This window comes from Trichoderma citrinoviride, assembly GCF_003025115.1.
Source record: "Trichoderma citrinoviride strain TUCIM 6016 unplaced genomic scaffold BBK36scaffold_17, whole genome shotgun sequence".
Lineage (NCBI taxonomy): Eukaryota > Fungi > Ascomycota > Sordariomycetes > Hypocreales > Hypocreaceae > Trichoderma > Trichoderma citrinoviride.
In genome coordinates, this window is record NW_020194725.1 from 581493 (window position 1) to 604347 (window position 22855).

The window sequence follows — 22855 nt, forward strand, 5'->3', positions numbered from 1 at the left end:
CCATGCTCCCGACCCCCCTGTCACCATCCATCATGACCTTGCCGGGTTGTTTCTTGGAAGCCTTTTCTTTTCTTTTTTTTCCCAACTCACTATTTTCTTCCCTAGTAAAAACCATTACTACTTGCTCAGTTCGTAGCACAACTCCCTACATACCTAAGAGAAATCTGCCTTGTTCCAACAGCATTGGAGAGAAATAGTACCTGCAGTAATACTATCAACGCAGGTGCTGGAAACTGAGAACCTGTTGGGACTGCCGTCTCCAGAGTACGGATAAGGTACTTGTGAAGCCAGATCTGCAGCCAGTGCAGGTACCTGCTGCCCTAGCCATGGCGCGCAAGACCTCAAGGTGTCTGCGTGCTCCACTGGCCTTGTCGCGCCTCGCAACGCTCAAGTACAGGTACCGCCTCAGGTTTGCTCCGCCTCAGGTAGCAGTACCTTGCACTGTACCTGTAGTCGCAGCTCTGCAGCTCGGCCCCCTCTGGCCTCCCTCAGCCTCTGCGCGCTGATTGGTCGCCTGCTCCCCTCCCGGTCCGCGCGTTCTTTTCCCCTTCTCACCACCAGGCTCGAACAATCAAGCAATGCGCCTCTGTCCTACTTCGTACCCCCTCCCCCAACCCATTGCATTGCGACTTACCGGTACTGTACCTCACCTGCTCCTCTCGCACTGCCTGCTGCCTCTACCTCTGCTCTGGGTACTGCTGTGCTGCAGCCCGCTCGCTCGCCGTGCCGTTGCCTGTGCTGTGAGATCCAGCTGCTGACTGCTGCCTCTGCTGTGGCTTGCCCTCTCTCCAGGACCAGAAGCCACCCATAATTCTGCCGTCGTCGCGACCTGGCTCGAGCTGCCCTCCAATCTGTTGAGACACCCGGCTTGCCTCTGACTGCACACTGCACGCGCGACCAGGCTCGAGGCACAAAGGCACAAAGCCTCTCCTCCTTTGTATCGCGTTGATCCGTCGCCATGGGTACGTCTCTTCTCTCTCTCGCTTCTCTTGTCCTCTGCTCTGCTTTCTGCTCTGCTCTGCTCTGCTCAAGCCTCTGTCTGCGTCTGCGTCTTGCGGCTGCCTCTGGCTGGGCAAATCTCTTCTCATCCTGCCTTGCTCTCCATCTGCACCAAGCACCTCTCTCACATCACACTCTTTGTTTCCGATCAAGACGCGTTCTACCTGCCTCGGTTAGCTGTCCTCGTCTCGGCAGGCTCTGCAGGAAAAGCTCTACCTCTGGCTCGGCCTTTGTTTGCACTTGGGTTGCTGTCTTGGAGCTGCCGGCCCTCGGACAAAGCAGAGCAAAAGATCATTCAACTGTGATACCACTTTGGATGTAACTTGTCCGCCCCCGTTGCCCGCCGATACGTCCAGTTCCTCTCGACTCGCCTCTCTCCGTCCACTGCATTATCATTGACCCCCCTTACCTGCATGTCCTCCCGCCTTGCTACTCCGCATGCTTCTCATCACTTTACACCCCACCACTACCCGGGTACATGACTATTATTTCAATCAGGCCGTCTCTTCCCTCATCTCTTTTGGCACAATCTTTCTCGTTCTCGAAGAAGGGCTCTTCCAGCGCCGGTTTTCTAACCTCTGACTTCTTTTAGCTGACTCCGGCGACAACTACCGACCAGTAAGTTGACATCTTTTACTTGAGCTCCCCCCCCTTCATCCCACACGCAGCCATGACCCTTGCCGTGGTGCTCGCGAACATGTGTGGTCTTGCGCGGCCCGGACTTGGCCTCGTTCAACAGGTGCTATAACACCCACCCCGCAGCGGCCACCTTGTCTCTTGCGCCGTGACCCACGGGGAGATGTCGCCGACAAGTGTTCAGGTGTGTTGTTCATGGGCATCAGTTGGACTGGTCAAGGCCGTCGATCCAATTGCTCGGGTTGTGGCGAATGCTCAACCAAGCGTTGGACGCAGAGTCTCACTCGGCTTGAGGATTTTTTTTTCTTCTATATCGACTCATAGAAGATAAGCCGAGTGCCACTTTGGGCAACTCGTAGCTTGACCATCTCCCCAGCTTACTCATTTGCTTGGCCAAACCCCCGTCAACATCACATGTCGCCTCTGTCTGGGATTGCTTATACTGATCGAGCCGCAGCGTGAGAGGTCTCGATCACCTCGACGACGTTCTAGGAGTCCAGGCCGACAGTCTCGTCGGCGGTCTTATTCGCCTCGCAGCAGATCAAATAGTCGAGACGACTATCGACGGGGTCGCGACCGCTCCCCAATGACAGGAAACGGAGCAGCTCCCGCCGGCGGTCCCGCTGGCGGTTACGCGGGGCAGCCACCCCAACGATCTTACGAGGAACGGGCCGCTGCCCGAGAGCAGATGATGAGCAACATTCGCGAAACGTCTCAGCAGGACCGCCGCGTCTATGTCGGCAACCTCTCGTACGATGTTAAGTGGCATCACCTCAAGGATTTCATGAGACAGGGTGAGAACAGGATTCTATGAGCATTGGCGCGGTCAAAGACGAGGAACTAACGGGAGAATTTCCAACGTCACAGCTGGAGAGGTGCTCTTTGCCGATGTGCTATTACTTCCAAATGGAATGTCGAAGGTGGGCTTCATCGCGTAGCTTTGGTTGGCTTTCTTTTGTGGCTTTCTTCCCTTTCTGGTTTTGATGGAATGGTTGGGTTGACGGGTGGGACGTTGTCCTCGGAATCATTGTAGGGATGCGGGTAAGTTCCCCCCTACTCCCTTGACAGCAAGTTTCTCTTTTGCCGTTGCTAACCATCGGTGGTCAACAGTATTGTGGAATATGCAACTAGGGAGCAAGCTCAGCAGGCCGTTGCTCAACTCAGCAACCAGAACCTTATGGGTCGACTTGTCTACGTCAGAGAGGTTGGTCAAGCCTGCGCCTACACTCATATTGTGCCTGACGTTGGCATTCTAACTCTTCCTCTTCTCCCGTTTTTAGGACCGCGAGGCTGAACCTCGATTCATCGGTGCCACGGGAACCAGTGCTCGTGGCGGATATGGAGGCGGCGGTATGCACGGCGGATTCAACCCAGGATATGCTGGCGGTCCGCCCGGCGCCGGCGGTGGCGGCGGTGGCCGCCAGATCTACGTTGCTAACGTTTGTCCTTCCTCTCCTATGCTTTGTACTGAGGATAACCAACTGACCCCCTTTAGCTCCCCTACAATGTCGGCTGGCAGGATCTGAAAGATCTTTTCCGACAGGCCGGTAAGTGGATTGGCGTTTCTTGGACAGTCTCGTTGTATGTTGTTCGATTGCACTAACGCTCCCTGTGTAGCACGAATTGGTGGGGTGCTGCGTGCTGATGTTCACACTGGCCCCGATGGTCGCCCTAAAGGCTCCGGAATTGTTGTTTTCGAGAGTCCCGACGATGCACGAAGCGCCATCCAGCAATTCAACGGCTACGACTGGCAAGGCCGCATGCTCGAAGTTCGCGAGGACCGGTTCGCCGGTGGTGGCGGCGGCATGGGCTTCGGTGGCCGTGGAGGCTATGGCGGTGGAATGCGTGGTGGTTTCGGCGGTGGTGGTTTCGGCCGAGGCGGCTTCGGCGGTGGTCGCGGAGGCTTCGGTGGTGGCTTTGGCGGACGTGGGGGCTTCGGCGGCGGCGTCGGACCTGGCCCAGGTGCCGGAGGTGGCGGTGGTGGCTTTGATGCTGCCACTGCACAAGCAGTGCTGCCAAACCCCTTCACCGACAATGCAACCGCAGGAACGGAAAGAAGCGAGATCATTTATGTTCGAAACGTAAGTTTGTCTGCTCTGCAATGCCCCCCATGCATTGGGCTGACTACTGACTCTGTCTCACAGCTGCCGTGGTCAACCAGCAACGACGACTTGGTTGAGCTCTTTACGACCATCGGCAAAGTCGAGCAGGCCGAGATTCAGTACGAGCCCAGCGGCAGATCTCGCGGTAGCGGTGTCGTTCGCTTTGACTCGCCGGAAACCGCCGAGACGGCCATCGCCAAGTTTCAGGGCTACCAGTATGGTGGTCGACCACTGAACTTGAGCTTCGTCAAATACCTGAACCAGTCCGGAGGCGACAGCATGGAGACCGACGCTCATGCTGGATTGACGCAGGACCAGATCATGTAGTGACGTGCTCTTGGTCCGGGTCACCCCCAACCTAAGGCCTGTTGTCCACCCCTTTTGGCAATTTTTTCTCTTTATCTTCTCTTTTCTTTCCTCTCTTCTTTTCAACGCATGTTCTTCCTCCGGGATCTTACTCTCTATCACTCGTCTTTCTTCGTCTCATTGATTTCATTCGCACAATTCGTCTAGGGTTACTGAAAAATTGATTTGCGGAATTGCTACATCAGCATACAATCGTGGGAGGGTCTTTACACTCAAATTTGGGGGCCATTCTGTTGTCGACACAGCAATGGCTCGCAGCATGAATCTCGTCTGGCGGAACTGGATGCTATTGTGGAGGATGAGGAGGGGAAAGAATCTGAGTTTCCCGGGAGAGGAAAGGGCAGCGGAGGGAACGAATGTTGCTATTGACTTTCTATTGTCTTTCTTTTTCGAAATGGTGCGTAAGGAACAAGAGCGTGGTGAAGATGTGCGTTTTAAGCGTGACGTGATTTGCGGATGGGACGGGCGGCCAAGGATGCCCCTTCATATGAGGTACACCTTGGCAGGAGACTTGGGCGTGGGAGTTTCAAGGATGGGGATTCCGGAGTAGCGGTATCACGAATTGGTGGCGCCGCTACGAGACTCTTCTATACACAGTTTTTGCACATAATGACGCCTTTGGGGCAGGCTACAGATCGGATGCATTTACAGTTGGCACGAAAAGCCCGTTGAAGACTCCGATGAGGACAAACGGAAAATGTGTCAAATCGTGCTCTTTCTACCATTCCCAATGCTGCGTGATCAATACTGCTTGTTGCTTGTTGAAACAAAGCATGTATACCGGCAAGATGGACTTTGCGGTAGCCATTCGACGTACCAGTGTTCCAAAAAGCATATCTCGCGGTAAGGTGCTGGATGGTCAGTTGGAGCACCGTGTTATGGTTTTTTCGAAGATTGTCAAAACTCGCTGATGCCAACAAAGAGGTCTTTGAGCCGTCTGATATTGTTGCCGCTGTCGACCGGCGGGGTGCCTCCTCGGGCAGCAACATGATTTTGAGCCACTGCCACCCCGTTCAACGTGTCCTTCTCACCGTCATTGCCGGGTTCCCGACTCATTCTTAACGCCCCCTCCCCTCCTCTCCGTCTCCCTTTTCAGCCGCGATTCGGGGTTCCCAATGTCTCTCTCAACAATCATGACGCGGCCTTCTTCTTCTTCGCCTTGGCCCTCTTCTTGCTCTTGTCCCTGGGCTTGAGGGCGGCCATGCCGGCCTTGCAGACGTCGGCGTAGCGGGCGTAGAAGGCGTCGAGCTCGTGGGGCTGGACGACGACGGAGAGCTTCTCCTTGCCGGCGCGGGCGTCGCGCTTGGACTTGCCGTTGGTGGCGCGGACGAGGACGGGGAGGGGCTTATTGGGGGCGAGGTCGGGGAAGAGCTTTGCCGTTGTTGATTGTTCGGCGGGGTCGTATGTGACTGTTTTTTGCGTTTTTATGATCTTGTTAGGAGGAAGAGCGAGGGAAGAAAGGTCGCGGCGCGGGGGGAGATTGAAGTTTTTTTGGTGGGTTGTCTTACGGCGTTTCTGGGTTAGGTATATGGCGCCATGGTCGCTGCCTTTTCTGTGGTTGAAGAGGTGGCCGAGTTTGTCGAAGAACTGGATGGCGTTGCACATGAAGTGGTTAGCAGGTTGGACTTGAAAGTACAAGGCGCGCGCGGAGGGGAGAGCCCAGGAGAGTTGATCCATGGGAAGATTTATGGGCTTCCGATTGGGCTGGAAAGAGAAGGGTAGCAAACTTACCTCGTCCTGGCTGAGGTGCTGTGAGGCCATCCTGTCGGGCGGCGTTTTGGACTGCTGGGACGAGATGCCGTTGAAAGTGGGATGTCGCTAATATGGAGTTGGTAGGGGAAGATAATATGGAGTAGGTGACTAGCAGCCGATAACGATAACGGCGGTGGGTTTGGGGTTAGTGGGTGCGCCTGGATGGCATTTTGGTGATGCCGCTATAATACTGGCAGAATGACAGCCTTTCAACGTTTGTATCATATCAAGATGGAGACTTCTGACTACGACCAGATCAATATAATTCGTCACTGAAGACTTCGTATGGTGCTGAAATTAATCTTATCTGCTGTAGATATGTTCTTCCGTTTGCGTCCCCGGCCCTCCGCAGTCTTTCGACGCCAATGACATCCAATTCATGCAGTGCTGCGTGATCCGGGAGCTCAAGTACTCGGCTTCTGCGTGGACAAGGTGTATCACTCATATCCGGATATAATTACGAATCCAATCCCAAGGACTTCAGCCTCGCAAGCTGTCTCGGTGGTGCGAATTCGGGCGCTGGCTTTTACATACCTGTACAAGTAGGTATTCTGCCTGATTACTAGCACATGCATGTACCTCGTACCTGGTGCTAATGCAGGCATGGCCCCTGTCAGTCGCTGCGAAAGGACAGCGTACCCTCTTTTTTTTCTCTGGGATTCCATTGCCATTTGCCAGGGGACTTGCTCGGCTTCCTTTTACGACGTCCGCTCCCCACATGCTACGCCTGGTGAAAGCCAGAGTATAACAGCAGATGCGTCTTTCTTGACACGTCTCACTCTTGCGACTGCTCTTTATCCGACATCACCCTCCTCGGCTTCCAGGCCCTTCGTATTTCACGGTTCAACGACGACAAGAACTTGTACTTGATTCCCGTCCCGCTCGCCTCTGGTCTTGCTCTGCCTCGCTTGCGTGAAGCGCTTCTGCCGCCACGATGCGCCTCAGCTTCCCGAACCTCCTGGTGACGGCTGCACTTATATCGGCGGGCGCCGTCTTGTCGCAAGACATCCCCTCGGATGTACCCGTCTCGGCCCTCCTGACCTCGGCTCAGGAGCATCTCACAAAGGGCGAGACCAACGAGGCACTGGCCTACTTCGATGCGGCCATCGCTCGCGACCCGACCAACTACCTGTCCTTCTTCAAGCGGGCGACGACGTACCTGTCACTCGGCCGCGCAAACCAGGCGACCGAGGACTTCGAAAAGGTGCTCTCCCTGCGGCCTGGCTTCCCGGGCGCCCACCTCCAGCTCGCCAAGATCAAGGCCAAGGCCGCCGAATGGGACAGCGCAAGAGCCGAATACGCGGCGGCGGGCGAAGGGCCAGAGTCTCCCGACGTGCAGAGTCTGAATGCGGCCGAGGCGGCGATGAAGCTGGCCTTTGCCGCCGAGAAGGCTGGCCAGTGGGAGGACTGCGTCAACTATGCGGGAGAAGCCATTGTCGTCGCCTCGCGGTATACCCCGTTGCGCGAGACACGATCCCACTGCCGCTTTGAGCGAGGCGAGCTGGAAGAAGGCATGGGCGACCTCCGCCATGTGTTGCAGATGCGGCCCGGAGACACCACTCCCCATGTCGTCATCTCGGCCGTCTCGTTCTACAACCTCGCCGACTTGGACGCTGGCGTCGGCCAGATCCGCAAGTGTCTCCATTCCGACCCGGACTCCAAGGTCTGCAAGAAGCTGCACAAGCAGGAAAAGGCCGTGTCAAAAGCATTTACCAAGGCGTCGAATTCGCTGAACAAGGGACAATTCACAACAGCGAGCAGAGCGCTGGTAGGGACAGAAGAGGGCCCTGGCCTCCTCCAGACCGTCCAGCAACAGGTCGACGAGTTGCGCCAGGAGGGAAGAATACCCAAGAAGGGGAGAGTCATGCTGTACGAACAGCTGGTCGACATGGTTTGCCAGGCCTACGTGGAGGTAAGTGGACACGGATGTGACACAGCGCCATAAGCAGCACCTGAGCTAATATGATCGTGCAACAGTCAACAAGCAAGCATGCGGATAAGTATTGCGAGGAAGCGCTGAAGCTGAATGAGGAGTCGTTCTGGGGTCTCTTGCACCGCGCTAAGGCGCTGCTCAAAAAGGAGGAGTTTGAGGCAGCCATCCAGACGCTGGAGAGCGCGGCAAACGCGCATCCGGACAAGAGAGACAAGGTCAACCCGCTGCTCAACAAGGCACAGATCGAGCTCAAGCGCAGCAAGACAAAGGATTACTACAAGGTTCTCGGCGTGGCCCACGATGCTGATGAGAAACAGATCAAGTCGGCATACCGCAAGGCGTCCAAGCAGTACCACCCGGACAAGGCGATCAAGCAGGGCGTCACCAAGGAGGAGGCGGAGAAGAAGATGGCGGCCATCAACGAGGCGTACGAGGTGCTGAGCGACCCCGAGCTGCGGGCGCGGTTTGACCGAGGCGACGACCCCAACAACAACGAGCAGCGAGGCAACCCGTTCCAGGGCTCGCCGTTTGGCGGCCAGCACTGGGCGTTCCAGCAGCCCGGCGGCGGTGGCCAGCAGTTCAAGTTTCAGTTCAACAACGGGCCGTTTGGGTTCTAAGGTGCCCAAGGTAGCAGTAGGTAGCGAGCGGCTGTCGGGCAGTGGCGTTTTTGTTTTCCCTTGGTTCTCCCTTTCATGTCGGGATGTCCTTTTCTTTGCTCTCTCTTATAGCTCACTCATCATCAACGTCATGAATCGCCATTACCAGTTGCGTAGCGTGCAGAAAGAATCAATACATCTATACCTATGGGTAGATACTATGAAGCAGCAGAATTACAGTTCTTGCAATTGACATTTGCCGTCCTCTCACATAATCAGTCGGTCTTCTAGACAGTGGTACAGTAGATACAGTAATACTACTACGCTGATATCTCCGGCAATTCTGGTCATCATCGTCTGCAGTACATAGAGGTAGCATCAATATCCCGGCTTTACTCCGCAGCTGAGCGAGTCGCCCAAGGTGGGGCGCTCGCACACCTCGCAATTGCCTCCCGGACTCCGAGGCCGTCAACGGAGAAGAGGGTGGGAAATTTTGATTTTTATAGCCCCGGATGCTGGGGGATCCGCTCGCAAGCTGGCCGGCTCACGACTTTCAAGTTGTGGCTCTCTGGCAAATCTGGTCGCGATCACCACAATCCGTCAAGCAAGCATCTTGTTCCCGTTTCTGTCTTTCCCAGCGGTTGAGCCGCCTCAATTGTCGTCGCCTGCTTGAGCTCTTCCTCGACGCCGACTTCTGCCACTGAGGTTTTGCGACCGACTCTCCGCGCGAAGCTCCCAGCCGATATCGTCAGCTCTCCATCATCTCGTTGCTCTCAGTCTAGCCGCGGCTGCCCGCCAAACCGCAAAGTCGATTTTGCGCTCCGTCCGCCGACCGCCCGCAGCTCTTCTTCCGCCCACTCGCCCTTCGAGCCCAGTCCCCCCCCTCGACCACCAATACAACTCAAAGCCCGCCGGCCGTGCTGCCCTCAGCACGCTGCATCTGCCAACCTGGCTGCCATCAATTCCAAGTCCTTTGGCGCAGCTCCTGACGCTGTGGCCGTGATGGCCCAGCCGCCGAGTGGCAAGCCGGTGGAGGAGGAGGATTACGAGTGAGCGAAAACGCCCCTCCCTTTGGTACAGCTTATGGGGAACTTTTGTTTTTGTTGCGCACAATTGCGCGGCGATCGATGTGCAACGAGGAAGAGGTGGAGTTGAGAGAGAGAGAGAGAGAGGTTGAAGAAGAGACTGAGGGAGAAAACAATGTTGTTGGCATTTGTTGCAATTGGAGCTGACCGTTTTGGTGCTTTTGCAGCTATGAATCCCTTCCGCCAAACTTCTCTCTGCTGCAGAACATGGCTGCAGGCGCCTTTGCTGGCATTGCTGTGAGTGCTGGAGGACGACTCTGGGACTCGGCCTCTGCTTGAGTCTCGCCCTGCTGCGACGCCTGCTGACGAAAGGCCAAAGGAACACACCGTCATGTATCCAATTGATGCGATCAAGGTAAAGCCCAGTGGCCGCGCCGTTCACCGGTTTCGTTGCTGACGTTGAGCTTCCCCCGCCGGTAGACGCGAATGCAAGTCCTGCAGCCGCATGGAACGATAACACACAACAGCGTTCTCCGAAATATATTCCAAGTCGCGCGGACCGAGGGCGTCTTTAGTTTATGGCGCGGCATGTCCAGCGTCATTGTGGGAGCCGGTATGTTTCTCTCGTGTTATCGGCTGGTTAGGGCGCTTGTTTGAGCCTCTTTTCCTCTCTCCAGGTAAACTGACATGATGCTGTTGCAGGTCCTGCCCACGCTGTCTACTTTGCGACCTACGAAGCCGTCAAACATGCCATGGGCGGCAATCAGGTGGGCGTCCACCACCCTCTTGCTGCTGGTGAGCCTCGCCCTTTACTTGACTTTCGGTCCTGCTGCTTCAAGACTAACCTGTCGCTCTATAGCCACAAGTGGTGCCGCAGCTACCATTGCCAGCGATGCCTTTATGAATCCATTCGACGGTATGTAATCGCGTTATTTCCCGAATCTGGGCGAGCCAGCGCAAGGCTAATCGTTCACCTCTCTACAGTCATCAAGCAGCGCATGCAGATGCAAGAGTCTCGCAAGATGTACCGCTCCATGGTCGACTGCGCAAAATACGTCTACCGAAACGAGGGCATCGGCGCCTTCTACATCTCCTACCCGACCACGCTGTCCATGACCGTCCCCTTCACGGCCCTCCAATTCCTCGCCTACGAATCCATCTCCACCGCCATGAACCCGCAGAAGGCATACGATCCCGTCACGCACTGTCTCGCCGGAGCCGTCGCCGGTGGCTTCGCCGCTGGTCTGACCACGCCCATGGATGTGATCAAGACCATCCTACAAACAAGAGGCACGTCCTCGGATCCGCAGGTCCGAAACGTCAGCGGCTTCGCGGAAGGCTGCAAGCTGCTGTATAGAAGGGAGGGCTTCAGGGGCTTCTTCAAGGGAGTCAGGCCCAGGGTTGTCACAACAATGCCCAGCACGGCGATTTGCTGGTCAGCCTATGAGTTTTCAAAGTGAGTTGCGCTCTTTGTTCCACGTACGACGATTGTATGAATGATGACCCAGAATGCTGACTCAATCTTCTTCTAGAGCGTACTTTATCAAACGTAACGATAGTCTGTAAGGGATACTCGCATACGGTAATTATAGAGATTATACAAAGCAATAGGCTATAATTACTTGTTTCCATTCTTGACAAGAACAAAAGATAGTAAATAGATTCCATCCAAGTGTATTTCTACAGGAGAAAATCAAGTGTGTCTACATGCGTATCTAGGGACAGATGACTGCTTCTATTCGTTATTCTTGAACTTGTCGCATGTAATTACTTAGATTTTAATGTAAAGTTATTTATTGATCCCTCTATATAAAAAAATGTAAAGTAATACTACTAGCTATAATATGTCATTCTTCTTTATATAGATCCAGGTCGTATTAAGGCTGGTTGATCCGCCTGGACGGCAGTTGCTCAGGCGATCCACTCTTCTGTATCCGGGTAGCTCCCCTCTGCTAAGATCTGGTTAGGTACTGTACTTACTTCAGCTTGTCACTCCCGGCACGCTTAGATCATAGCTCGTGACATCTCCCTCCATCAAGCAGCCACCTGACGGCCATCAGGCAGTAACTTTGCTCCTGCACCAGCTGACTGTCTGCCCTCTCCGACCAAGTGTCCAGCATCTCCTCGCCTCTCTCCAGCTTCCCTTGCGCAAGAGGGCATTGATATGTGCATCGCTGGCACATTGCAGATCAACGGTCTCCGGCCCGCTCTCCCTCCCCATCTCGCGGGCGATTCCACATGAACATGGTAGCCTGGAGCTGGAAGACAACGACCTTGCTCTGTGATTGAGCCTCCTTCCGAGATGGCTCCCAAGATATTCTCGCAACTTACATCGTCTACGCACGGCGGCCGGTCGTTTTACGAACAGCTGCGATCCTTCGACGACGACGACGACGACGACATCGAGGCCCGGCCTCGCGGGCACAGTTCCAGCCGGGTCTTTGGCACCATCCCTGCACCGACGCTTGCCGCTGCGTCACGACGCAACAACGCCGACAGCATGCTGTCTCCGGGGTCCAACACCCTTCACCAGGATGCCCGGGGAGGCTCCAACGGCAACCGGGGTCCGCCCATACGATGGCCGCATCACGATGACGAAGGTGACGACGACGTGCCCGCATCGCTCCTCGTCGAGTCAAACAAGGCCACGGCGAACACGAACCCGGCGACGGACCATGCAGAAGCACAGCATTATCGCGGCGGCGACCCCTCGTCGAGCCACGGCCATGGCCGGGGTCAGTGGCGGCCACACGCCGAGGAGGCGAGGCGGGAGCCTCCCAACCCGAACCCTCCACCGACGTCGGCGCCCTTTACATCTCTGCTTAACACGGGGAGGTCCTTTGACCGCAAGAACGCTGCCCTGTGGAGATGGGTCAACATTACGAATCTCGACAGTTTCATGAGGGACGTGTACGATTACTATGAAGGCGGCGGCATGTGGTGTATTATGTGTTCGAATGCCCTCTGGCTCTTGTAAGCGCAGACCATGGTTCTTCGTCCTTCTTGAGCCACGTCGAAATTCTTGATGGCTAACGTGAAGATGGCAGGGAAACTCTGTTCGTGGCTATCCTGTTGACCTTTTTGACCCAGTGTGTCGAATACTCCAAGGTGCCGCATAGCCAGGCGTTGAAAGACGTCGTCGTGCCTCGCTGCACCCAGAAAATGTCGAGCCTCTGGAGCTTTGGCATCTGGCTCTACTCCTTCTTCTTCATCTGGAAGTCTGTGCAGTACTTCTTTGAGATCCGCCGTCTGCACTTTATCCGCGAGTTCTTCATCGTTCTTCTTGAGATTCCGGAACAGGACATGCAGACGATATCATGGCAAGACGTTGTTGCTAGGATCATGGCTCTGCGAGATCAGAACCCCCGGACGGCAACCGATATACCGCAGAACCTACGACGCTTCATCGGTAGCCAATCCAAGGAGCGGCTCGACGCTCACGACATTGCCAATCGACTGATGCGCAAGGAGAACTACCTCATCGCCATGATCAACAAGGACATCCTCGACCTGTCGCTTCCGTTTCCCTTTCTCCGCGGTCGTCAATTGTTTTCAAAGACCATGGAATGGTATCTCCATTACTGTATCCTTGACATGGCATTTAACGAACTGGGTCAAGTACAGCAAGACTTCCTGCGTGCCGAGCGGAGAGGCATCCTGAGCCAAAAGCTGAAGCAGCGATTCTACTTTGCTGGGTTGCTGAACCTCTTGTTCGCCCCCATCGTGCTTGCATATGTGGTCATTGTCTACTTTTTTACTTACTACAATGTACGTTCTCCCCCTTTATCACTGAAGAACTCATGTGACTCCTGCTAATCGCTGCACACATACAGGAGTATCAAAAGGACCCCAAGCTCGCGGCAACACGGAAATATACGTCGCTTGCTGAATGGAAATTTCGCGAGTTCAATGAGCTTCCTCACATCTTTTACGAGCGGCTCCACATGTCTTTTCCGTTTGCAACCCGATACATCGATCAGTTTCCCAAACGCATGACGGAAGAGATTGCGAGAAGCATCTCCTTCATGTCCGGCGCACTCACTGCTATTCTTGCAGTTTGCACTCTCCTTGATTCGGAACTGTTCCTGTCGTTTGAAATCACCCAAGATCGGACTGCTTTGTTCTACCTGGGAATCTTTGGAGGCATCTGGGCCATCACCCGCGGAATGGTGTCCGAAGAGTCTTTGGTCTTCAATCCCGAGTATGCTCTGAGGAACGTTATCGAGTATACCCACTACATGCCTGATCACTGGCAGGGAAGGCTGCACAGCTTCGAAGTTAAGCAGGAGTTTTCGGAACTGTACAAGATGAAGGTGGTCATCTTTCTGGAAGAGGTTCTAGGCATCATCACCACCCCTTTGCTACTGCTGCTGTCGTTGCCCAAGTGCAGTGACCAGATTGTAGACTTCTTCCGGGAGTTTACGGTGCATGTGGATGGGCTGGGCTACGTCTGCTCGTTTGCCGTATTCGACTTCAAGAAGGGGCCAGGGCAAGGCGTGGATCGACGAGGGGTGACCAACGACGTCCGCGAGGATTATTACTCGACAAAACACGGCAAGATGGCTGCGTCCTATTATGGCTTCCTCGACAACTACGTTATCAATCCGAAGACGGGCATCCCTGGTCACCTGCCTCCAGGAGCACAGCAGCCATTCCATCCTCCGCCTGCATTTCCAAATCTCAACTCGCCCACTCTCGCAGCTGACATGCAAGCCTCTCAGGTAGGGGTTGCAGAAACAGGTAGAAACAGGAGCCGAACAGCGGGTCTGGGTGCGTTCCCCAGAGGCGGGCACAGCATCACGCAGCCATCACCCATGGCGTCCATGCTCCTAGATGCCCGTCATCAACCGTCCATCTCAACCGTGGCCGGCAGAGGGCCGTATAAGCCGCGTCCGTCCAGGGGAGTCCATCGCGCCGATGGCCAGATCCCCGAGGAGCCGTATGAGACAGAGGCGAGTATCACAGGAGCAGGAGGAGACAGCACCGAGGCTGGAGCTATGCTCGGAGAGTCCATGTGGCAAACATCGCCGGGCAGGGGCCTCAGCAAGGAGAACAGCATGGCCAACTCCAACGAGCCGGAGGGCGGTGTTCTCGGATTGATTAACCAGTTTCGGCAGACGCATCACCGTCGTGGGGGAGGAGTCTTTTGATCTTGGACCTTTCTTTTTCTCCTTTATCTTTTGCATGGTTGAGATTCAATGGAGTTTGGGCGGCTGTTGGTGAAGGAATACACGGGGTCAGTGTGGCATGACCAGAGACAGACATTAGATTTTTCGCATCCTATCGCGTTGATAGATTGAGGGTTACCCTTGTAGCGACCAGCGTTGCCAGCTCTTGTGAGCTGAGCGTTTGAGATTGCTAGAAGTATATCTATTCCATTGACACCCTAGGTCCCTAGTTCAGGGGTCGTAGTTTGGTATATGGAGGAGAACTAACAGGAGTTTGGGAAAGAAGGAGTTTTCTTTTTTACGATTCCATATCTTTAACACTAGGTACAACTTAATGAGAAAGGGAAAACATTGCTTGCTTCTTTTGGCTTTTATTATATTTGTTCATAGTTATACAACCCTTGAGAAAACTCGGTTCTACAAGATAGATCCAGTTTCGTCGAGTCTCCGACATTTGTCCCTCCTCATGACAGCCCTGGAGAATGCATGACATGCTTCATTGCATCCCCCATATCTATATTTTTTGTACGTTTTCCTCGCTACACATGACCTATTGGCTTTTTGAGAAATCCCTTCTCCAATGCTAGGCCATTGATGTTGTGGACTCGGCCTCTTCTTCCCTCCTACTCCGTCCCAGCTTAGAAGTGGATGGCCTTGGCGTGAGTGGCCATGGCAGCCTCCTTGAAGGCCTCGGAAAGCGTGGGGTGAGCGTGGCAGGTTCGGGCAATGTCCTCGCTGGAAGCGCCGTACTCGAGGGCCAGGGTAGCCTCGGCAATCATCTCGCCGGCACCGGGTCCGACGATGTGGGCACCCAGCAGGCGGTCGGTCTCGGGATCAGCGAGGATCTTGACGAGGCCGTCCGTGTCGAGGTTGGTCTTGGCTCGGGAGTTGGCGCTGAAGGGGAAGGTGCCGATCTTGTAGGGGATGTTCTGGCTCTTGAGGTCCTGCTCGGACTGGCCGACCCAAGCGACCTCGGGGTGGGTGTACATGACGGACGGGATGCAGCCGTAGTTGACGTGGCCGTGGCCCTTGGCAATGTACTCGACGACGGCAACAGCCTCCTCCTCGGCCTTGTGGGCAAGCATGGGGCCAAAGGTCACGTCACCAATGCAACGGATGTGGGGGATCTTGGTTCGGTACTCGGAGTCGATGATGACGCGGCCACGCTCGTCCAGCTCGAGGCCAATGTTCTCCAGGCCCAGGCCCTGGGTGTAGGGGCGACGGCCGATGGCGACCAGGACAACCTCGGAGTCAATCTGCGACGCGAGTTAGCATCCATGTATGAGAGAGATTCTCTCGCGGCGGATTCATTGGCTACTTACGGTCTCGGGCTTGCCACCCTTGGCGGCATCAACGTCGAGCTTGACAAGCTCGCCGTTGGTGTCGCCGCTGACAACCTTGGTGTTGACCTTGAACTCGATACCCTGCTTCTTGAGGATTCTCTGGATGGCCTTGGAGATCTCAGTGTCCATGCCGGGTCCACCGATCTGGCCGAGGAACTCGACAACGGTGACCTTGCTTCCAAGTCGTGACCAGACTGAGGCCATCTCAAGTCCAATGATACCACCACCAATGACAGTCATGGTCTCGGGGACCTTCTGCAGCGCAATGGCACCGGTGCTGGTGATGACGCGCTTCTCGTCGATCTGGAGGCCGGGGAAGGGGGTGGCCTCGGAGCCGGTGGCGATGAGGATGTTCTTGCCGCGGATGACGGACTCGCCGCCGTCGTTGAGGTCGACCTTGACCTCGTGCTCGTTGAGGAAGGACGCGGTACCCTTGATGTACTCGGCGCCGTTCTTCTTCAGCAGGAACTCGACGCCCTTGGTCAGGCCGGTAACGGCGGTTTCCTTTGCCTTCATGAGGTTCTCGAGGTTGAGCTTAACCTCTCCGACCTCGATACCGCGGTTTTTTGAGTCATGGAGGATCTGGTGGTAGAGGTGCGAGTTGTTGAGCAGAGATTTTGAGGGAATGCAGCCAACGTTGAGACAGGTACCGCCGAGGGTGCCTCGCTTCTCAATACAGGCCACCTAAAAGCACAGAAGCAGTCAGTTACTGGTGTTGCTCGTCGCAAAGAACCAAAAGATCGACCCTCTTCTTCTCCTTACCTTCAAGCCCTCCTGTCCGGCCTTGATAGCCGCAACGTAGCCGGCAACACCACCTCCGATGATGACAAGGTCCTTCTCCTCTGTCCCGCGAAGTCAGCACATGTTCTTGCGCATTTCAAACAACCATCTCCTCTTCTCGTCTTCTTCGTTGATTCTCTCGAGGGCGACTAACCAGAAGCAGAGGCGAATCCTCGGCTCCATCGTGACAGACTGGACAAAGAAGCGGGTTAGCACATTGCGAGAGATTTTCCACTATCGCAAGACATCGGCCTGCCAAACGACAAAAACTGGGCGCTCACGTCAATTGCCTGGTCGGCAGCGTGCGGACGGCACTTCGGGGTATCAGGCGGCTAACAAGCATGCTGGGAAGCCGTTTGCAGGTTGCGATATGATAGAATTGGTGGAGGAAGGGCAGAAGTTGGACAGGTTTGGGGGAGGTTCCGAGAAGAACTTCTTGTACGGTATCGCTCAACCAGCTTTTTGGGGCCTATAGCAATTGGGCCCGCCGGTTTTAGGGAAGCTCCGCTGCGTCGTGACGGTGCACAGGGCGCTGTCGCTGTCTGTGATTACCTGAACAGCCTGAACCAACTAGAACTTCCAGCACTGCGCAGGGACTATTCGGCAACTTGGCGGTACGAGCAGCTACACTGGCGTTACCTCCCAGGTTAGAGCTTTGGTGGGGTGTCTTGCGCGCCCTGCGACCTCGGCCGCTCGCTCCTTTTGCCCCTCGACATGTCTCTGTGAGGTAACCCCCAAGTACTCCCCGGTCTAACGGCGCAATTCGGCCTGGGCTATCCTCGCTTAGATACGGGACGCCTCGCTGCTATAGTAGTATTAGAGATCTCAGGCTCGTTCTATCAACAATGATGCTCGCCATCTCAGGACATACGGCAATAAACCCGGGCAAAAGAACTGCCACAAGCCATTGGCCACCGGCTTCTAGGCTGCTGAGTATTCCACATCAGTTCCTTAGGGGCGAATTGCCACCTTGTCTGCTGGAAGAGCAGAACTCGCACTCACGGGGCGAGAGCTGATGACCAATTCATGACACCGTCACGGACACTGTAAGCTGCGTTCCTGATGATTTTCGTTGAGCCTCAGATCCTCGGCAATCGGATCTGTCAGCCCCTTTGAGTTCATATTATTCCAATACACCGCTAAAACGTCGAAACCATCATCTAGCTGCCAATGTGTATCTTGACATTGCCCTCCATGCTGACCTATGATGCTTAGAAGACGAGCGAAGGCGAAGAACAGGGGAAGGAAATGGCACCCCTATTCACAATCATTCCCTCGCCGCCTGGAGTTGGACGGTAGCTTCAGCTCTCTCCCTTACCCTCTCCAGCTTCTTCATCTCCTTTGACGTCAGCAACTTGCTTTTCCGGACCTTCTTCCGGAGGAACCAGTCCATGCCTGCTGCAAGCGTTGGCACTTCTGCCACTACGCCAAACACTTTGGCAACCCTGACGTTCTCCTTTGCCTCGCTTCCCCGGCAGGCTTGCAACAAGCTGATAATGAGCTGCTCGACAAATAGGAGAGTCCACTTGTTCAGCCGAGGGAGGTTCAAAGGCTTCAATATGTTGATATTCAACGCCCCGTCGAATATCAAGCCTGCATAAAAGCGAGCCACGTGACGAAGGCGTCGCTCATCCTTCAGCTGCTCGCTTTCGGCACTCTCCTCATCCTCTGGCTCTTCGCCGAACATGAGCTCGCCAAGGTTCCGGAAGATTTTCCATAGCCTGTCCTGGAAAGCAAACCTGATTCGGTTGTTCGAGCAGGCTTGTTTGGCCACCAGCGCGTAATACTCGTTGTAGTTCGCCTCACTCCCAACGCACTGCACAAGGACGCGAGCAATCTCAGCCTGATCGTCCTTCTTCAGTTTAAGGTTGACGTATTGACGGTACCCTTGCTCAAAATCTGACGCGGACATGATGGCTGTGAAGATGGCTATCTGTGCCGAGGTGTGGAAGCCCTGGCCGCGGGCCTTCTTGGGAAAGTCTGGCAGCACGATATCCATGTCTTCGTTGTCGTCGGACAGGTCATGATGATCGTTCTTAGCAGTGGATGCCGACTTCTTCTCCGACTCTTGATATGTCTCCTTGGCTGGGACGCTTGCTCCCACCAGCCACCACTTGCCCCTTGTGTCTGCCTTTTCAATGTCCTCCAGGTTCAATCCCATTGGTGCCAGACCATCGAGTCTCCGCGACTGGGATTTGAGCTCGCCGAGCTTTTTTCGGATGCGAAGGACGTGATCCGATACAATGGAAGAATCCAATCCTCGCGCCTTGGGCTTGCTCTTGCCAAGATCGTTGATCGTCTCAACCATGAATTTTGTTCGTACAGACAGTTCGCTAGAAGATCCGGCTTCGTTGACTGCTTTGTTGAGAATCGATGCCACATGCTTGAGCGCATTAGGGTCGTCTCTTCGTAGAAGACGACCTGCCATGCGGCAGATGCGCAGAAGCAGCTCGACATTCAGCTCGTTCAGGTCCGCAAGGAATCTTTCCATGTAATCAAACATGATTTTGCAGCTGACAACTTCAAACAGATATAGCTGTGTGAGAAATCCCAGAATATTTGATGACTCCTTTGGGATCTCCGCGAAGCTGCTCCCTTCTTGCGTGGCATGCTTATAGGATTCCCCAAAGCTTACCACAATCTGCTGTATGAGATGGGAGCCAAAGCTGGATCCAATCACCTTGTAGACTGCAGCGGAAAAGCCGCCTGTGAGAACCAGAAACTGGTCCGGGACGCTTGAAGACTTGTACATTTGCGCCAGAACTGTGCTCGTAAGAATTTCGGTAACATCACCACGCGCGTTATTCTGGTACAGATCCTCGACAGATTTGACAATGCCCAGAATATTCGCTTCGGTAAGACGATTCACCAGACCTTGGATCTGTTTCTGCAGCCGCGATCTCGCTTCTGACTCTGAGTTGGCGGCTTTTCGCAACGAAGGGGGGACATATTTGCCGACCACTGCCCCTGTCGTAGGCGCCACGTACGGGTTCTCCTTTACTCTGGGCTTGGTATCATGCGGCGCATCTTCTTCCTGGTCGTCCATACCATCTTCGTCGTCCGAGAACCCAAAGTCGTCTTCATCTCCCGAGCCATCAGAGTTATCGGAGCCAGCCGCCTCAGGCATTGCTTTCCTCCGCTTTGAAGCCAACCAGTCATCGAATTGCTGTTTCCGTTTGAGTGAGTCGTCTGCTTCCGCCGTCTCATGGTCCGACCCAACATCACCCAAAAGCTCGTCGAGCCCATCGTCTCTGAAAGCTTTCGGCAGCGAGGATGATCCTTTCTTGATGCGCAGTTTCCTTTCGAATTCTTCAATCTCTTTATCGTCTTGGGCTAGCTTCTCGCGGACGGCCGTGGGGAGGCCCTCGTATTTTGATGACCCTTTCCCTGGCGTCTGCGCCTCGTCACTCTCGGAGAGGCTCTCCTCTGAGTCGAGATCATCCCCGTCCTCTAGGTCGTCATCGCTGCCGAGTTCGCTGCCGAGGTCTTCATCGGACTCTTGAGACAAGTCGTCATCCTGCTCGTCTGGCGTCGCGTCGTCATCGCTGGATGCCGATTCCACTGGGGAAGCCGGCCGTCGTTGAGGTTGAGGCTGAGGCTGGTGCTGAGGCTTCCTCTCTTGCCGAGGAAACGCGGCGCCAATGGCACCTTTCCTCGTAGGAGCAGGATGCTTCGAGTGGCTTTGCGCCCTCTTCTGCGCTCTCTGCTCTTTCCGGCGTGAAACTTGGCTGAAGCTTCCTTTGGTCTGCTTGAACGGGCGCCTTTGGGTCTGCGGTTTCTCTTCCGGCACGCTCAAGCCCATGCGCTTGAAGAGCTTTTTCTGAAGCTCCGCAACATCTGTAGACGGCATGTCGATCGATTAAAGGTCCCAGTCCACTGGAACAGAAATAAATTCGTGTTATATCGGCATGGCGTGGGAAAGGCTGGATTTGACCGGAAAAAAATGCTGGACAAAAAAAAAAAGTTGTACCAGCCGTCGCAGCGAGGACCCGGCTGTCAAAAATTCCTGAATGACGTACTACTAGCCCAGGGGTCGGCTACACCCGAAAAATTCACTTATATAGAAACGCATGTTATTATCGAATATTGGGCCAATCCGACAAAGAGTCGTAGTAATACGAAAGAATGCAGTATAAGGCGAAAGTAGAATTAGACCGTGACATAATTTCAATCGAGGGATCGGCTACAAGGCATCCTCAACTGCATCTTCTAGAACTCATAGCGGCTTCTTCCTTGTTTCCGTTTCCTACTAGGCGTCTAATCCCCCTTAGTCGGCTATTGCTCTTTTATGCCTACACTATGACGCTTCCTTGCGCACAGTCCTTCTTTTCCCGATATGCATCTGCCGAGGATACATTTTTTTAATTACGCAGTATAGCCGACCTCGAACCTCGAACCTCTCTCCTTGATCCCCCTCGACCACCACTCGTTCTCGCGCACGAATCACGCTCGCCCATCATGCTGTCTCGAAGCATAGTTGCCGTCTCCCGCATGGCGCCGATGCGCCATTTGCGCCCATCCCCCGTCTTCCGCCAGGGCCTCCCGAGCTTGGTCCGGTGGTATGCGGACAAGATCATCCAGGTCCCGCCCATGGCCGAGTCCATATCCGAGGGAACTCTGAAGCAGTTTTCCAAATCCGTTGGCGACTACGTTGAGCAGGATGAGGAGATTGCCACCATTGAGACGGACAAGGTGCGTTTCCATTGACCCCCCTTGTGACTCGAGCTACGCTCATGCCCCGCGTCTACAGATCGACGTCGCCGTCAACGCAACAGAAGCCGGAGTCATCAAGGAGTTTTTCGTCAAGGAGGAGGACACCGTGACGGTTGGCCAGGACTTGGTCCGTGTCGAGACTGGCGCCGAGAAGCCGGCGTCGTCAGGAGAGCAGGAGAAGCCCAAGGAGGAGTCGAAACCCCCTGTTGAGTCCGAGTCAAAACCGGCGGAACCAGAGCAGCCAAAGTCACAGCCCGAGCCGAGCAAGAGCGAGAAGCCTTCTCCTCCGCCCCAGCCCAAGGAGAAGCCCGCCGAGAAGCCCCAGAAGAAGAGCGAGCCCGAGCCTGCTGCGGCATCGTCATCTACCCCGGCACCTGGAAACCGCGAAGAGCGTCGGGTAGGTTCCCGACCCCCTTGACGTGATATCCTGGGTTTTTTTTTCACTTCTAGACCGTCTAACTCGATTTGATGCAGGTGAAAATGAACCGTATGCGACTTCGTATTGCCGAGCGTCTCAAGCAGTCTCAGAACACGGCTGCGTCACTGACGACGTTCAACGAGGTGGACATGTCTAACATTATGGAGTTCCGCAAGCTCTACAAGGAGGAGATTCTCAAGAAGACTGGAGTGAAGCTGGGCTTCATGAGCGCCTTCTCGCGCGCTGCGGTGCTGGCGATGCGCGACATCCCCGCCGTCAATGCGTCCATTGAGGGCCCCAACGGCGGAGACACCATTGTGTACCGCGATTACGTCGACATCAGCGTCGCCGTTGCCACGGAGAAGGGTCTGGTTACCCCCGTTGTGCGCAATGTTGAGTCGATGGACATGATCAACATTGAGAAGGCTATTGCCGAGATGGGCAAGAAGGTCAGTAGTAGTAGCACCGCTGCTTGCATATATATGACAGTCATGGCGGCATTGCTAACTCATCCCAGGCTCGCGACGGCAAGCTCACGATTGAGGATATGGCTGGCGGTACCTTCACCATCAGCAACGGCGGCGTGTTCGGTTCCCTCATGGGTACCCCCATCATCAACCTGCCCCAGAGCGCCGTCCTGGGTCTCCACGCCGTCAAGGATCGCGCCGTGGCCGTCAACGGAAAGGTGGAGGTCCGGCCCATGATGTACCTGGCCCTGACGTACGACCACCGTCTGCTCGATGGAAGGGAAGCCGTCCAGTTCCTGGTCAAGATCAAGGAGTACATCGAGGACCCCAGGAAAATGCTGTTGTAGGAGCTTTCACGAGCATCACCTGTAGATGGGCTGTAAGCTTCATGATTAGAATGTACGAAGTAGTAGTAGCTGTTAATAAAGAGCGTGGGACATTCAAGTATGGCTGCCTCGGCGGTGATTGGAAGAAGGTGAGAAGCAATCCAAAATAGCCGGATATCGATCCAGCTGTCTCAGTAGGACTGTTCTGCTCCGTACCTTGTGGAGGTGACT

General features: G+C 54.9%; 8 protein-coding genes across 8 annotated transcripts; 5 read left to right on the forward strand and 3 right to left on the reverse strand.

The window, feature by feature from the left end:
- Positions 1–598: 598 nt before the first annotated feature.
- BBK36DRAFT_1133775 (RNA-binding domain-containing protein) lies at positions 599–4064 on the forward strand (the record flags this gene model as incomplete). Its single annotated transcript, XM_024892115.1, has 11 exons — positions 599–678; positions 703–962; positions 1592–1617; positions 2087–2429; positions 2503–2555; positions 2669–2676; positions 2746–2839; positions 2916–3074; positions 3131–3182; positions 3253–3716; positions 3780–4064. Exons 2-11 carry the CDS (start codon positions 959–961, stop codon positions 4062–4064), a joined length of 1488 nt encoding a protein of 495 aa, XP_024745796.1. The 5' UTR covers positions 599–678; positions 703–958.
- A 1170-nt stretch (positions 4065–5234) lies between these two features.
- BBK36DRAFT_8495 (signal recognition particle, SRP9/SRP14 subunit) lies at positions 5235–5864 on the reverse strand (the record flags this gene model as incomplete). Its single annotated transcript, XM_024898569.1, has 3 exons — positions 5235–5512; positions 5612–5690; positions 5835–5864. 3 exons carry the CDS (start codon positions 5862–5864, stop codon positions 5235–5237), a joined length of 387 nt encoding a protein of 128 aa, XP_024745797.1.
- Positions 5865–6789: 925 nt separating this feature from the next.
- BBK36DRAFT_1185504 (TPR-like protein) lies at positions 6790–8405 on the forward strand (the record flags this gene model as incomplete). Its single annotated transcript, XM_024896445.1, has 2 exons — positions 6790–7767; positions 7833–8405. 2 exons carry the CDS (start codon positions 6790–6792, stop codon positions 8403–8405), a joined length of 1551 nt encoding a protein of 516 aa, XP_024745798.1.
- Positions 8406–9386: 981 nt separating this feature from the next.
- Positions 9387–10975, forward strand: BBK36DRAFT_1129463 (mitochondrial carrier; the record flags this gene model as incomplete). Its single annotated transcript, XM_024891741.1, has 8 exons — positions 9387–9433; positions 9637–9706; positions 9789–9824; positions 9890–10022; positions 10112–10204; positions 10269–10325; positions 10394–10865; positions 10942–10975. The coding sequence occupies 8 exons, from the start codon at positions 9387–9389 to the stop codon at positions 10973–10975; spliced, it is 942 nt and encodes a 313-aa protein (XP_024745799.1).
- Positions 10976–11711: 736 nt separating this feature from the next.
- Positions 11712–14559, forward strand: BBK36DRAFT_1129420 (APG9-domain-containing protein; the record flags this gene model as incomplete). The annotated part of the gene is made up of 4 exons (XM_024891735.1): positions 11712–11846; positions 12171–12382; positions 12457–13177; positions 13243–14559. 4 exons carry the CDS (start codon positions 11712–11714, stop codon positions 14557–14559), a joined length of 2385 nt encoding a protein of 794 aa, XP_024745800.1.
- Positions 14560–15215: 656 nt separating this feature from the next.
- On the reverse strand, positions 15216–17056 carry BBK36DRAFT_148622 (dihydrolipoyl dehydrogenase; the record flags this gene model as incomplete). The annotated part of the gene is made up of 5 exons (XM_024897559.1): positions 16982–17056; positions 16855–16892; positions 16683–16762; positions 15900–16604; positions 15216–15833 (listed from the first exon to the last, which is right to left on the reverse strand). Exons 1-5 carry the CDS (start codon positions 17041–17043, stop codon positions 15216–15218), a joined length of 1503 nt encoding a protein of 500 aa, XP_024745801.1. The 5' UTR covers positions 17044–17056.
- Positions 17057–17967: 911 nt separating this feature from the next.
- Positions 17968–20550, reverse strand: BBK36DRAFT_1172669 (hypothetical protein; the record flags this gene model as incomplete). Its single annotated transcript, XM_024895761.1, has 1 exon — positions 17968–20550. One exon carries the CDS (start codon positions 20548–20550, stop codon positions 17968–17970), a length of 2583 nt encoding a protein of 860 aa, XP_024745802.1.
- A 403-nt stretch (positions 20551–20953) lies between these two features.
- On the forward strand, positions 20954–22742 carry BBK36DRAFT_1136592 (dihydrolipoyllysine-residue succinyltransferase). The gene is made up of 4 exons (XM_024893029.1): positions 20954–21392; positions 21451–21810; positions 21888–22280; positions 22349–22742. Exons 1-4 carry the CDS (start codon positions 21159–21161, stop codon positions 22643–22645), a joined length of 1284 nt encoding a protein of 427 aa, XP_024745803.1. The 5' UTR covers positions 20954–21158; the 3' UTR covers positions 22646–22742.
- The last annotated feature ends 113 nt before the right edge of the window (positions 22743–22855 follow it).